This window comes from Rhinoraja longicauda, chromosome 29 (assembly GCF_053455715.1).
Source record: "Rhinoraja longicauda isolate Sanriku21f chromosome 29, sRhiLon1.1, whole genome shotgun sequence".
NCBI lineage: Eukaryota > Metazoa > Chordata > Chondrichthyes > Rajiformes > Arhynchobatidae > Rhinoraja > Rhinoraja longicauda.
Window position 1 is genome coordinate 361,145 of NC_135981.1, and position 15,174 is coordinate 376,318.

General features: G+C 56.1%; 2 protein-coding genes across 2 annotated transcripts in view; one reads left to right on the forward strand and one right to left on the reverse strand.

The window, feature by feature from the left end:
• Positions 1 to 13,442, reverse strand: part of LOC144607524 (receptor tyrosine-protein kinase erbB-2-like) — a 67,405-nt gene extending 53,963 nt beyond the window's left edge. Inside the window, exon 1 of the mRNA XM_078424421.1 lies at positions 13,384 to 13,442. The gene's annotated coding sequence lies outside the window, so the exon portion shown is untranslated. The remainder of the gene's footprint in view (positions 1 to 13,383) is intronic.
• A 218-nt stretch (positions 13,443 to 13,660) lies between these two features.
• On the forward strand, positions 13,661 to 14,987 carry pgap3 (post-GPI attachment to proteins phospholipase 3). The gene is made up of 2 exons (XM_078424817.1): positions 13,661 to 13,899; positions 14,889 to 14,987. The coding sequence occupies exons 1-2, from the start codon at positions 13,677 to 13,679 to the stop codon at positions 14,945 to 14,947; spliced, it is 282 nt and encodes a 93-aa protein (XP_078280943.1). The 5' UTR covers positions 13,661 to 13,676; the 3' UTR covers positions 14,948 to 14,987.
• Positions 14,988 to 15,174: the final 187 nt, after the last annotated feature.

Genomic DNA, 15,174 nt, shown 5'->3' on the forward strand with positions numbered 1-15,174 from the left:
GCGGGTCAGGCAGCATCTGTGGAGAACATGGATAGGTGACGTTTCACAGAGTGCTGGAGTAACTCAGCGGGTCAGGCAGCATCTGTGGAGAACATGGATAGGTAAAGGTGTAGGTTCCAACCCAAATCATCAACTATCCAAGTTCTCCAGAGAAGCTGCCTGACCCGCTGAGTTACTCCGGCACTCTGTGTCCTTTTATGTAAACCAGCACCTGCAGTTCCTTGTTTCTACCTTTTAACACTGGAGCTCGGCTGACTGAAGAAATCACAACACTCGAAACTACAAATATAGAAACCAGATCTTCCTGCTTGACAGGTTGCCACAACTTTAACCCGCAAAAAACAATTGTTCCAGTAAACTGGATGTACATGATCTTTACCGCTGGAGTTAAACGTAATGCCTTTCTGTCCTGTGCTCAGAGATCCCTGGATATGTGCAAGCATTGGAAGGTGGAAAGTGTTAGTCAGTGGCAGTGGCCAGACACTAGTCTGCTCGATTAGACCAGTGCAGAGTCAACAAGGACAGCATCACAACAAGCCAGCCATGTACTGGGTGCAAGTAAATACAGGGTGGAGTGCACTGGGCAGCGGTTGGATTGCTCTGGGAGTGGCTTCTGTGATTGCCGGCTCTCTGATGCTGCTGCACAGAATGTTTGTTCTGATGAATATGTGAACATGCTCCTCCTCTCCAAACTCAGCAGTTTAAACAACAGCAAGAGATGACTGGGCAGAGTGGTGGTGAGGCAATAACATTGGCAGGAAGATGGCAAACATAACAGGCAAACACAACAATTATCTGGACGGGTGGGGTGGACGAGAAGAAGGTAGTGTTGGATCACTGGAAAAGTAGGTAAATCCCATGGGGCTGACGGGATCTCTCCCAGATGTTTGAGAGAGGCAAGAGATGAGATTATAGGCCCGGGACCACCACAAAGACCAGGCGAGGTGCCAGAGGACTGGAGAGTAGCCAATGGTGCTTCTTGCTTTAAGAAAGGAAGTAGACGACACAGGTTTAAGGTGACGGGACATTTGAAGATCTGAAACATACCTTTTTCATATAGTATTGTTACTAAACATTCAGATGACACCAGAATTGGTGGTAGCATAAGCAGCAAAGAAGGTTATCGGAGACTACAACAGGCTCCAGATCAATGGAAAGTGGGCCGATAAAAGTGAACGTGAGCTAGTGCAAGGTGTGGCATTTTAGTGTCAGGGCTGTGGAGTGTATTATAGAATAGCAATCCCAGTACAGGTGTTGGGTATGTGGAGCGAGCTGCCAGGGGAGGGGAGGGGAGGGGAGGGCAGGTACAATGGCAACACCTGATGGTTATTGAGACAGGTACTTGGACAAGAAAGTGATACGATACGATAGAACTTTATTTATCCCAGGAGGGAAACTGATCTGACAACAGTCATAAAACACAAGATACATGAAATGAATGTGATGATTGGAAAGGATTGAGGATGTGCAAAGATTTATAGGGGGGTAGAGTCAGTCTACCCCACGACAGAAGGGGGAGGGGTTGTACAGTCTGATATCCACAGGGAAGAAGGATCTCCTGTGGCGATCGTTCTGTGCTGTATCTTGGTGGGACCAGTCTGTTGCTGAAGGTGCTCCTCAGGTTGACCAGTCTGTCACGGAGGGGGTGAGCTGTATTGCCCAGGATGCTCCAGTTTGAGGAGCATCCTCCCCTCCAAGACCCACCTCCCATGAACCCAACTCCACCCCCAGAGCAAATGTGAAAGTGAAGGGCCGTGACCGTCTCCCCGGACAGGAGATCAACATTCAAGTGAAACAGATTTTCAGTAGAAGGTTTGTGTGCTGAGACACAGCTAATTGGTGGAAAGACGAGATTTGAGCTCAGGAAACATGTTTCCAGGCAAAGAATGTTGAGGTGTGGAATCTGCTGCCTGAAGGTAAAGTGGCAGCATACCCCCAACCTGCCAGAGAGTTGGGGTGTGACTGGAACCCATGTTAACCAAACAACCTCCTTCTGAGCTCTTCCATCATGGGAACTTACTTCATGACATGTGGCTGGTGGCACTTTACCTCAGGGTACAGAGTGGTGCAGGCGTGAGGGTCATTCACTGGAGTGCAGGCCAGAGGTACAAGCATTACCCAGAGGTGTACATGTGCCTGTAGTCCTGTCTTGCTGACCACAGTGGGCAGTTTGTGTCTCCAGATCTGTGGCGCAGACACAGTTGGTTATGAATGTAACAGAAGGAGGTGCAGGATCGGCCGGGACTAGAGGCTTTTGTAGTCACATCATGAACGATCCTCACAAGCTGATCAGACAATATCCCAGAGGAGCAAGTCAAACAAAACCATCCACAGGGCAGGTTTACTGAACAGCTGCACAGGAGGCTGCAGATGTTGGAACCTGCAGCACAAAGCAAACCACTGAAGGAACTCAACAGGTCTCCCGAAACTTCGACTATCCCATCGCCTACCTCCTCAGACACTGCCAAACCCATTGAGTTCCTCCTGCTTGTTGTTAATGAATGGTTGCACTGATTCTGTGATTGGGAATATTGTAGAGATAAAGTTTCCGGTAAATTCAAAGTGCAAAGTTCCTGCAAGTACCAAACCTGTGAATAATTAATCTGGAGAACCACCCTCTATTAAAACAGCGAGTTGTAAACAGACCTCTGGTCACAGACGCCAGTGCATGAGCTCACACCTGCCCAGGTACTTCTTTGTAAACAGACCTCACAGACGCCAGTGCATGGACTCACACCTGCCCAGGTACTTCTTTGTAAACAGACCTCTAGTCACAGACGCCAGTGCATGAGCTCACACCTGCCCAGGTACTTCTTTCATGCACCATAATCCAGAGCACTAGCAGAGATTAATACTCAGTCTAGTAGTCAGAGCTGTACAGTGTGGCCCTTCAGCCCACCTTGTCCACACTGAGCTAGACCCATTTCCCTACATCTGTCCAAATGTCTTTTAAAAGTCAGAATTGACCCCACTTCTCCAGTTTCCGTTGGCAACTTATTGCAGATACTATCCTCCGTGTGAAAAAACGTTAAGCCTAAACCCTCTGATTTTAGAATCTACTACCCTGGAAAAAAGATTTGAGCGTACACTTTATCCCTGCCCCTCATGTTCTTGTACACCTCAATAAGGTCACCACTCAGCCTCTCATGCTCCAAAGAGAAAAGTTCCAGCCGTTCCAACCTCTCCCAAATCGCTCACTCCACAGACCAGATAACATCCTGGCAAATATGTTCTGCACCCTTTCCAACAAAATGACACCCTTGATTGGCTGACCAGAACAGCACACAGGACTCCCTTGATTGGCTGACCAGAACAGCACACAGGACTCCCTTGATTGGGTGACCAGAACAGCACACAGGACTCCCTTGATTGGGTGACCAGAACAGCACACAGGACTCCAAGGGCGATCTCACCAACGACTTGTACAGCTGCATCACGATGTTCTGACGTTTTGCACCCAATACTCTTCCCAATGAAGGCAAGTGTGCCAAATGCCTTCTTCACCACCTTGTCCATCTGACTCACCACATTCAGGAAGCTGTGCACTGTACGCCCACCTCTCTCTGCTCTACAACACTCTCCACAGCTCCACCCCTTACAACACTCAACACTACAACACTCTCCACAGCTCCACCACTTACAGTGCAAGTCCTGCCCAGGTCTGACATACCAAAGGGCAAGCCTTAGACGTGTCAAGAGTTAAATTGCATTTGCCATTCCTTGGCCCACCTTCCCAATTGACCACAGTTCTGTTGTAAACTTAGATATCTTCCTCACTGTCCACTATGCCATCCAATTTAGGTCTCATCTGCAACATTTACTAATAATGTTACCTACATTGTCATCCTAGATGTTGATGCAGCTGTCAAACACACGAGGATCAGCACGCCTCAAACACACGAGGATCAGCACGCCTCCCAGCAGCTCTCCACTGGTGATGGAGAAACAGTCCCTCACACATGTCCTGACTCCTTCCCCACAACCAATGTTGGATCCAATTGGACAGCTCATCTTGGATTCCATGTGCTCTAAGCATCTACACTAGCCTTGACTGATTAGATTGTCACTTTACCTCGGTCCAGAGCAACAATAAACTAAAACCAACTATCTACAATCTCTCTATGTATCTGCTGCACTAATTCACATGGACTATTGTTTAGCTGGAAATACCGTCTCATCGCAGTGATTGTTCCCTTCTTGTTTCTACGTTCCATCCACAAAGATCACTGGACGATCCCCCAAGAATATCCTATCTGACGACTGTGGTTATGTTCTCCCTGATTACAAAGGCAACACCTCCCGACTTTCCCACCTGCATCTCTATCACCCCTGGGGCATCTATTCCTGCTACAATGAGCTGCCAATCCTGTCCTTCACTCAGCCATGCTTCTGGTCTGGTTATAATAGCCGAGACCCTGAGCCAATCCACACCCTGACTTCTTCTGCTTTACCTGTGAAGCCTCCAGCATTGAAATGAATACAATGTAAAGCACGGGTCTTCCCCTCTCTCTGCCCTGCACGGGTCTTCCCCTCTCTCTGCCCTGCACTGGTCTTCCCCTCTCTCTGCCCTGCACTGGCACTGGTCTTACCCTCTCTCTGCCCTGCACTGGTCTTACCCCTCTCTCTGCCCTGCACTGGTCTTACCCCTCTCTCTGCCCTGCACTGGTCTTCCCCTCTCTCTGCCCTGCACTGGCACTGGTCTTACCCTCTCTCTGCCCTGCACTGGCACTGGTCTTACCCCTCTCTCTGCCCTGCACTGGTCTTACCCGTCTCTGCCCTGCACTGGTCTTACCCGTCTCTGCCCTGCACTGGTCTTACCCCTCTCTCTGCCCTGCACTGGTCTTACCCGTCTCTGCCCTGCACTGGTCTTACCCGTCTCTGCCCTGCACTGGTCTTACCCCTCTCTCTGCCCTGCACTGGTCTTACCCGTCTCTGCCCTGCACTGGTCTTACCCCTCTCTCTGCCCTGCACTGGTCTTACCCGTCTCTGCCCTGCACTGGTCTTACCCGTCTCTGCCCTGCACTGGTCTTACCCCTCTCTCTGCCCTGCACTGGTCTTACCCGTCTCTGCCCTGCACTGGTCTTACCCCTCTCTCTGCCCTGCACTGGTCTTACCCCTCTCTCTGCCCTGGCACTGGTCTTCCCGTCTCTCTGCCCTGCACTGGTCTTACCCCTCTCTCTGCCCTGCCCTGCACTGGTCTTCCCGTCTCTCTGCCCTGCACTGGTCTTACCCCTCTCTCTGCCCTGCCCTGCCCTGCACCGGTCTTCCCGTCTCTCTGCCCGGCACCAGCCCGTGCTGTCTGCTAACTTTGCTCTCTGACTACAGCATTAATCCCCAACTTCTCATCTGCATCCTTCTGCTGCAGGACACTCCCCCAACCAATCTAGTTCAAATACACCCAGAGACGCAAATCTCCCTCCCAGGAAACTGTCCCCCTCCAGTTCAGATGCACCCCATCTCTCGTGTACAGGTCACCTCTGCCCACACACATCCCAATAATCCAGACGTCTTTGAGACTTTTTAACCTCTTTGCTAACTTGCTCCATTCAGTCTGCGGGATCTAACCCCTTTTCCTACCTGCCGTTTGTACCAATGTGCACAATGAACTCTGGCTGCTCCCCCTCCCCCTCGAGAATGTTCCAGGGAAGTGGAAGAACAGGGTGAGCCAGTCGTAGAGACCGGCCCGACCACTGCACCAACAACACACACGAGCCCCAAATAGCTGCATGGAACAAACAACCTCATTAAAAACTGGCTAAACCAGGAGCCACACGAGTGGAGTGTTGCTGCTTCCCGTCCTCCACCAGCGAGCTGGCAGGGCTTTGTTTTGTCAGTGGCACAAAGCAGCGGCACAGGCTGGTATCGGATGGATCAAGTATCAAGTCAGGTATTGCAGAGCGAAATCAGAGCAACAGCTGAGGCCCACAGACCTCCACCGACAACCTGGTGATGTCCCCGAAACGCACAAACCAGGAGCAGGAGGCAACTGTATCAAACCTGTCCTATCTTCAAAGAGATGGTGGCCATTCCACCCGCAACTCCCTGCTGTTTGAAAAATTACTCTCAGCCTCAATTATATCTACAGCTCTTTGGGATAGAGAACTGCAGTTTCATTACTTTAGGTGAAGTTCCTCCTTATTTTAGTCTTCTCAATGTTTCCTTACTCTTAAGGATAGCGGAGTCAGGGGGTATGGGGAGAAGGCAGGAATGGGGTACTGATTGAGAATGATCAGCCATGATCACATTGAATGGCGGTGCTGGCTCGAAGGGCCGAATGGCCTCCTCCTGCACCTATTGTCTACTGTGAAACAATGCCCCTTGGCCCGAGATTCAATGCCCCTTGGCTCGAGATTCAATGCCCCTTGGCCTGAGATTCAATGCCCTTGGCCCCACATTCAATGCCCCTTGGCTCGAGATTCAATGCCCCTTGGCTCGAGATTCAATGCCCCTTGGCCTGAGATTCAATGCCCTTGGCCCCACATTCAATGCCCCTTGGCTCGAGATTCAATGCCCCTTGGCCCCAGATTCAATGCCCTTGGCCCCACATTCAACGCCCCTTGGCTCGTGATTCAATGCCCCTTGGCCTGAGATTCAATGCCTCTTGGCTCCACATTCAATGCCCCTTGGCCCCAGATTCAATGCCCCTTGGCCCCAGATTCAATGCCCGTGGCCCCAGATTCAATGCCCCTTGGCTCCACATTCAATGCCCCTTGGCCCCAGATTCAATGCCCCTTGGCTCCACATTCAATGCCCCTTGGCCCCAGATTCAATGCCCCTTGGCCCCAGATTCAATGCCCTTGGCCCCAGATTCAATGCCCCTTGGCTCGAGATTCAATGCCCTTGGCCCCAGATTCAATGCCCCTTGGCTCGAGATTCAATGCCCCTTGGCTCCACATTCAATGCCCCTTGGCCCCACATTCAATGCCCGTGGCTCCACATTCAATGCCCCTTGGCCCCACATTCAATGCCCGTGGCTCCACATTCAATGCCCCTTGGCTCCACATTCAATGCCCCTTGGCTCCACATTCAATGCCCCTTGGCCCCAGATTCAATGCCCTTGGCCCCACATTCATTGCCCCTTGGCCCCAGATTCAATGCCCCTTGGCTCGAGATTCAATGCCCCTTGGCCCCAGATTCAATGCCCCTTGGCCCCAGATTCATTGCCCTTGGCCCCAGATTCAATGCCCTTGGCCCCAGATTCAATGCCCCTTGGCCCCAGATTCAATGCCCCTTGGCCCCAGATTCAATGCCCCTTGGCCCCAGATTCAATGCCCCTTGGCCCCAGATTCATTGCCCTTGGCCCCAGATTCAATGCCCCTTGGCCCCAGATTCAATGCCCCTTGGCCCCAGATTCAATGCCCCTTGGCCCCAGATTCAATGCCCCTTGGCCCCCGATTCAATGCCCCTTGGCTCGAGATTCAATGCCCTTGGCCCCAGATTCAATGCCCCTTGGCCCCAGATTCAATGCCCCTTGGCTCGAGATTCAATGCCCCTTGGCTCGAGATTCAATGCCCTTGGCCCCAAATTCCTGCCTCAGGACCAGCTCTGGACGTTGTAATTGAGGTGCTCGACTCTGAGCCCACCAACAATCGGCAAACCATGGCAGAGACGGGAACACAGTCAGCTGGCATCCCCAATCCAAACTAGACCCGAGTATCACAGAGAGCTCTGGTCATTTATTTACACTTACATTGCGGGCAATACACTGAGTAAACTTGGGGAGTGCGAGATGGGGAACTCTGAGCTTTCCCTTTGCTCTACCTATTCAACTTGAGTTTGACTTGATTGTATGATCTGATCTGATTGGTTATCATGCAAAATAAAGCTTTTTGCTGTACCTCAGTACACGTGACAATAATCAACCTAAACGTCAAGCTGAACAGCAGCGCTGCCATTTATTGCCCCACAAACATTCAAAGATGGAAATAAAAGCAGAAATGATATCAGTGCTTGTGTCAGGTGGCAGCTGTAGCGGGAGAATGTTCACCTGAGCATCAGCCTGCACAGATGCTGACTCACTCTCTGGAGAAGCCTAGTCTGTTGATATTCCCAGGTGGTTTGAGTTCCAGCACTGCCAGCAGTTGCTCGATATACAGGCACCTCATCAGCTTCACTGCCCTGACTGGCAGACAGCAGGTCAACCCACCCACTTCTCCCAGTCATCACCAATCCATGGTACACTGTAATGGATCGATTGTAAACATGTATTGTCTTTCTGCTGACTGGCTAGCACGCAACAAAAGCTTTTCACCATGCCTCGGTACACGTGACAATAAAACCAAACTAAACAAGCGACATCACACCCAGCCAACTTGTGACCAGAGAGAGCCCACACAGGCATGGAATAACGACAGGGTCAATGTCGACCGTGGTAACCTTGGACTGGGAGTCGGGGGAGAGCTGACTAATCTCCTCTGAAATAGTGCCATCGGCTTTGTAACTGAGTGAACAGACAAGGTCACCGTGCGGGTTCATATCCCACTGAAGCTAAGGCCAGACAAGGTCACCGTGCGGGTTCACATCCCACTGAAGCTAAGGCCAGACAAGGCCAGACAAGGTCACCGTGCGGGTTCACATCCCACTGAAGCTAAGGCCAGACAAGGCCACCGTGCGGGTTCACATCCCACTGAAGCTAACGCTACAACAGGCCCTCACTAGTACAGGGACGGGCTCGTTTTTTGTGCCGGAGCCACTTTTAAACATATGAAACAATCCCTGATTGATCACACAGTGTCTAATTGCAGGGCATAAAGGGCATAAAAGGCAGCAATCCTTCCAGCACTGTTTGTAGGATTTAAAAATTAACTTTTCAAGGGCACCGATAATGAGCCTTCCCTTCAACCGGACCCACTGCAAAGCATCGACTGGTGCCGAGAACCAGGGGTTTGCCATAAGCCCGTGTTGATGAGCAAGGCACGGACGGGTAGGCAGTGAGGTGCCATCAACATCGCCGGACACAGTAATGACCACAACACTTGTCCAGCTTCAACACAGGCATCACACAACTGAACCATGAAATAAACACCAACACCAGTGCAATGAAATATACTTCTCCAAATCACTGCTTGCCGAGACCAGGCATCTGATATCCCAGACCAGACCATTCCAACACAAGCCGAGATAACAATCTTCTCACCGTAAACATGTGCTCATCAGAATTACGATGGCTGTGTGCTAACTCGTCTCCTATCCCAGTGTTCTGACCTGCACAGGTTCCACTCCGGCAGCAGTCTGACTTTCAACGGCACAAACATCCAGGCAAAGACCCCACATCTCCCTGGCCTAATTTCCACCTACCTTCGGGAAGAAGGTTGAGCAGCCAGGATACCAGGTTCATTGCCCTGTTGTCGGTACCTGTGGCAATGAAACACTCCCGACCTCCAGTCTCATGCCACCCCTCCAGACATGTTATTAACCATTCCAACATAACCACAGACATGATGTTACCTCCGTCACGCTCTGCCTTTTACGCACATGCTGAGGCCACGTTGTCACATAAGATCACACAGATGCCACAGAACGTCTTCACTCAGCAGTTAGGGAATTGATGGGATTTTATACCCACTTACGCTGTCGAGTCAGTGAGTGTAGAGAAGGTTCAAATGGAATGAATTTCAACAACTGGGGGAGTTAATGTTTCTGTGGAGTAGACTGAGATTGCAGTGATGGCGGGGGCGGTGCACGGGCTGAGAGACCATCGCATCCATCGCTGAGCTTTGGGGATGTTCAAGGGGCAGGGCTGAGGGTGTGAAGGCCAACGCAGTGGGGAGGCAACACAGTGGGGGGCAAGGGGAAGGGCGGGGGGGGCAGGGTGGGAGTGGGGAAGGGGCAGGGTGGGGGAGGGGAAGGGGCAGGGTGGGGGAGGGGAAGGGGCAGGGTGGGGGAGGGGAAGGGGCAGGGTGGGGGAGGGGAAGGGGCAGGGTGGGGGAGGGGAAGGGGCAGGGTGGGGGAGGGGAAGGGGGCAGGGTGGGGGAGGGGAAGGGGCAGGGTGGAGGGAGGGGAAGGGGCAGGGTGGAGGGAGGGGAAGGGGCAGGGTGGGGGAGGGGAAGGGGCAGGGTGGGGGAGGGGCAAGAGGGGCGAGCCAAATGACAATCACAGACCTTTGACCATCCACTCCAATCTGCCCACATTAGGACGTATGCTTTAACGCTTTGGCCATTCCAGTGTCTGACTGCGAGTGTGCCTTCCTCCACCACCCTGAGGTCCAGGCACAGAACCACACTCCCTCAAACCTACACCGACGGGCTTTGCCCAATCTCTCTTACAGCCTTTTCCACCCTACTGCAATCAGCCTGAAGAACGACTTCGGCAGAATTAGAGAGTAACAGCGGGACAGGCAGCTTCTCTGGAAAAGACGGATTGGAGACATAGACAAAAGGTGCAGGAGTAGGCCGTTCGGCCTTCGAGCCAGCACCGCCATTCAATGTGATCCTTCACAATCAGTACCCCGTTCCTGCCTTCTCCCCATACCCCCTGACTCCGCTATCTTTCAGAGCTCAATCTGACTCTCTCTTGAAAGCATTCAGAGAATTGGCCTCCACTACCTTCAATTCCACAGATTTACAACTCTCTGACTGAAAAGGTTTTTCCTCATCTCCGACCTAAATGGCCTACCCCTTATTCTTAAACTGTGGCCCCTGGTTCTGGACTCCCCCAACATTGGGAACATGTTTCCTGCCTCTAAAGTGTCCAACCCCTTAATAATCTTATATGTTTCGATAAGATCCCCTCTCATCCTTCTAAATTCCAGTGTATACAAGCCTAGTTGCTCCAGTCTTTCAACATAAGACAGTACCCGCCATTCCGGGAATTAACCTAGTAAACTTACACTGCACGCCCTCAATAGCAAGAATATCCTTCCTCAAATTTGGAGACCAAAACTGCACACAGTACTCCAGGTGCGGTCTCACTAGGGCCCTGTACAACTGCAGAAGGACCTTTTTGCTCCTATACTCAACTCCCCTTGTTATGAAGGCCAACATTCCATTGGCTTTCTTCACTGCCTGCTGTACCTGCATGCTTCCTTTCAGTGACTGATGCACTAGGACACCCAGATCTCGTTGTACGTCCCCTTTTTCTAACTTGACACCATTCAGACGATTTGGGACTGGACCCTGCTACGGACTGAGTGTAGCTGGGGGGAGAAACTTCACTCATTCATCTCCGTCCACAGTCAATCCGCCGGACGTTGTGTGGGGATTTACAAACCAACATCTGTACTTTATGTCCGCATTAATCCTCTTATAGACAATAGGTGCAGGAGGAGGCCATTCAGCCCTTCGAGCCAGCACCGCCATTCAATGCGATCATGGCTGATCACTCTCAATCAGTACCCCGTTCCTGCCTTCTCCCCATACCCCCTCACTCCGCTATCCTTAAGAGCTCTATCCAGCTCTCTCTTGAAAGCATCCAACGAACTGGCCTCCACTGCCTTCTGAGGCAGAGAATTCCACACCTTCACCACTCTCTGACTGAAAAAGTTATTCCTCATCTCCGTTCTAAATGGCCTACCCCTTATTCTTAAACTGTGGCCCCTTGTTCTGGACTCCCCCAACATTGGGAACATGTTTCCTGCCTCTAATGTGTCCAATCCCCTAATTATCTTATATGAGGGAGCGCGGCCGGGGAGGGAGCGCGGCCGGGGAGGGAGCGCGGCCGGGGAGGGAGCGCGGCCGGGGAGGGAGCGCGGCCGGGGAGGGAGCGCGGCCGGGGAGGGAGCGCGGCCGGGGAGGGAGCGCGGCCGGGGAGGGAGCGCGGTACAGGCGGTGTTTTGGTGCCGCGGGTCCGCGACGACATCGCCATCACTGCCCGGAGATCGAGTGCCTACCCCGGCCCCGCAATGGACCCCGGCCCCCGCAATGGACCCCGGCCCCGCAATGGACCCCGGCCCCGCAATGGACCCCGGCCCCGCAATGGACCCCGGCCCCGGGCACTCACTTCATCCCCGTCCCCAGCCCACCGGCCCCACACTAATGCCGGGCCTCGCTCACGCACCCCCTCCCCTACCCCGGGCCCCTCCCTCACCTACCCCTTCCCCGGCCCCCTCCCTCCCCCCCCTACCCCTCCCTCCCCCCTACCCCTACCTCCCTCCCCTACCCCTCCCTCCCTCCCCTACCCCTCCCTCCCCCCCTACCCCTACCCCCTCCACCCCTACCCCCCTACCCCCCTACCCCCTCCCTCCCTCCCCTACCCCTCCCTCCTCCCCCTCCCTCCCTCCCCCCTCCCTCCCCCCCTACCCCTACCCCTCCCTCCCCTACCCCCTCCCTCCCCTACCCCTCCCTCCCCCCCTACCCCTCCCTCCCCCCCCTACCCCTACCCCCTCCCTCCCCTACCCCTCCCTCCCCCCCTACCCCTACCCCCTCCCTCCCTCCCCTACCCCCTCCCTCCCCCCCCTACCCCTACCCCCCTCCCTCCCCTACCCCCTCCCTCCCCCCCTACCCCTACCCCCTCCCTCCCTCCCCTACCCCTCCCTCCCTCCCCTACCCCTCCCTCCCCCCCTACCCCTACCCCCTCCCTCCCCTACCCCTCCCTCCCCCCCTACCCCTCCCTCCCCCCCTACCCCTACCCCCTCCCTCCCTACCCCTCCCTCCCCCCTACCCCTACCCCCTCCCTCCCTCCCCTACCCCTCCCTCCCCCCCTACCCTACCCCCTCCCTCCCCTACCCCCCTCCCTCCCCTACCCCCTCCCTCCCCCCCTACCCCTACCCCCTCCCTCCCTCCCCTACCCCTCCCTCCCTCCCCTACCCCTCCCTCCCCCCCCTACCCCTACCCCCTCCCTCCCCTACCCCTCCCTCCCCCCCTACCCCTACCCCCTCCCTCCCTACCCCTCCCTCCCCCCCTACCCCTACCCCTACCCCCTCCTCCCCTACCCCTCCCTCCCCCCTACCCCTACCCCCTCCCTCCCCCCCTACCCCCTCCCTCCCTCCCCTACCCCTCCCTCCCCCCCTACCCTACCCCCTCCCTCCCCTACCCCTACCCCTCCCTCCCCCCCTACCCCTACCCCTCCCTCCCCCCCTACCCTCCCTCCCCCCCTACCCCTACCCCCTCCCTCCCCCCTACCCCCTCCCTCCCTCCCCTACCCCTCCCTCCCCCCCTACCCCTACCCCCTCCCTCCCCCTACCCCTACCCCTCCCTCCCCCCCTACCCCTACCCCCTCCCTCCCCCCCTACCCCCTCCCTCCCTCCCTACCCCTCCCTCCCCCCCTACCCCTACCCCCTCCCTCCCCCCCTACCCCCTCCCTCCCTCCCCTACCCCTCCCTCCCCCCCTACCCCTACCCCTCCCTCCCCTACCCCTCCCTCCTCCCCTACCCCTCCCTCCCCTACCCCTCCCTCCCCCCCTACCCTACCCCTCCCTCCCCTACCCCTGGGCCCGTCCCTCACTCACTCACCGGCCGCGGGGGCCCCGGGTCGAGGCGCTCGAACCACATCGTCGCGCCGCCGCCGTCGGGCCTGACTTCCGGCTGTGGGCGGGTCTGTGCGCTCCGCCGCGGGGGCGGGGACGGGGCTGACTTCCGGCTGTGGGCGGGTCTGTGCGCTCCGCCGCGGGGGCGGGGACGGGGCTGACTTCCGGCTGTGGGCGGGTCTGTGCGCTCCGCCGCGGGGACGGGGCTGGGCGCCGGAACCTTTGGCGGGGGCGGGGGCGGGGGAGCGGGGCGCCGGAAGTGCGGCGGGAGGAGGATGCGGCCGGGGGCCCGGCTCCGCTGCGGTCTGTGCCTGGGGCTCCCGCTGGCTCTACCACTGGCTCTGGCGCTGCTGGCCTGGGCCCCGCCCACCCTCTGCTCGCAGGGTGACCGCGAACCCGACTACCGCCACTGTGTGCGCCAATGCGAGCGGCGCAACTGCACCGGGGCCGCGCTGCGGGCTTTCCGCTCGGCGCAGCCGCTGCACATGCAGCTGACAGGTGCGGCCCCCCCCCCCTCACCCCCGGAACACCCCCCCCCCCCCCACGGGGACACAGCACCCCCCCACAGGGAGACCCCCCCTCACGCCGGAACCACCCCCCCCCCCCCACAGGGACACACCACCCCCCCACAGGGACACACCACCCCCCCCACAGGGACACACCACCCCCCCACAGGGAGACCCCCCCCCCCCCCACGGGGACACAGCACCCCCCCACAGGGAGACCCCCCCTCACGCCGGAACCACCCCCCCCCCCCACAGGGACACACCACCCCCCCACAGGGAGACCCCCCCCCCCTCACCCCCGGGACGCCCCCCCCCACCTCCGGAACACCCACCCCCCCCCCACGGGGACACAGCACCCCCCCACAGGGACACACCACCCCCCCCCACAGTGAGACCCCCCCTCACCCCCGGGACACCCCCCCCCCCCAAGGGGCAAAGCTCCCCCCCCACAGGGACACACACCCCCCTCCTCACCACAGGGACACATCCCCCTCACCCCCCCCCCCCCCACTTGGACACAACCCCCCTCCCCTCAACTCCACAGAGACACACCACTCCCCACAGAGACACCCCCATCCCGGGGACCCCTCACCCCCCCCCCCATCAGGGAACCCTGCCGCCCCCTCACCAGGACCTGTGCCCCTGGCACCATCCCCCACAAGACGGCCTGCGCCCCACAGATTTCTGATGATCATTTTCCAACGACCCTGTGACTGCAGTCAGACAGAACTTGACTTATTCCCGTTGACTTGGACCTTACCCCCGGTTACTGATGTGGGCCAGACCGGTGTCTCTCTCACTGCACCTCTGTCCTGTCCTCTATGTTGGGGCCTGGCCGCTGGTATTCAAATTCAGAATTGAGCTTTAATACCTGACCATTGGCCAGTTAATAGCTGCTTTGTTTCTGAGAAAGTAATCTATGTTGTAGTGAGTGATCATTGGTGCTGTCTTGAGATTATGTTTGTGTGTTTGTGCTGGCAGGCTGGAGCTGTGCGGATGATTGCCAATATGACTGTATGTGGGCCACTGTGGGCGTGTAATCTTACAGAGGGACACAAGGTGCCTCAGTTTCATGGCAAGGTAATGAGGTCGATGGTACATTACCTTGATCAATGTTGCGTGATCAAGGCAATCATGAAAGTGCATTTAGAGACCCATCCTTTGCTGTGGAGTAAAATGCACCCTCTGTCCTGTTGCAAATATCCTCTTATTTTATGGAGACAGAGCTGAGACCAGGGTAGCCTCCATGGAGCCCCTCATTTCCAAC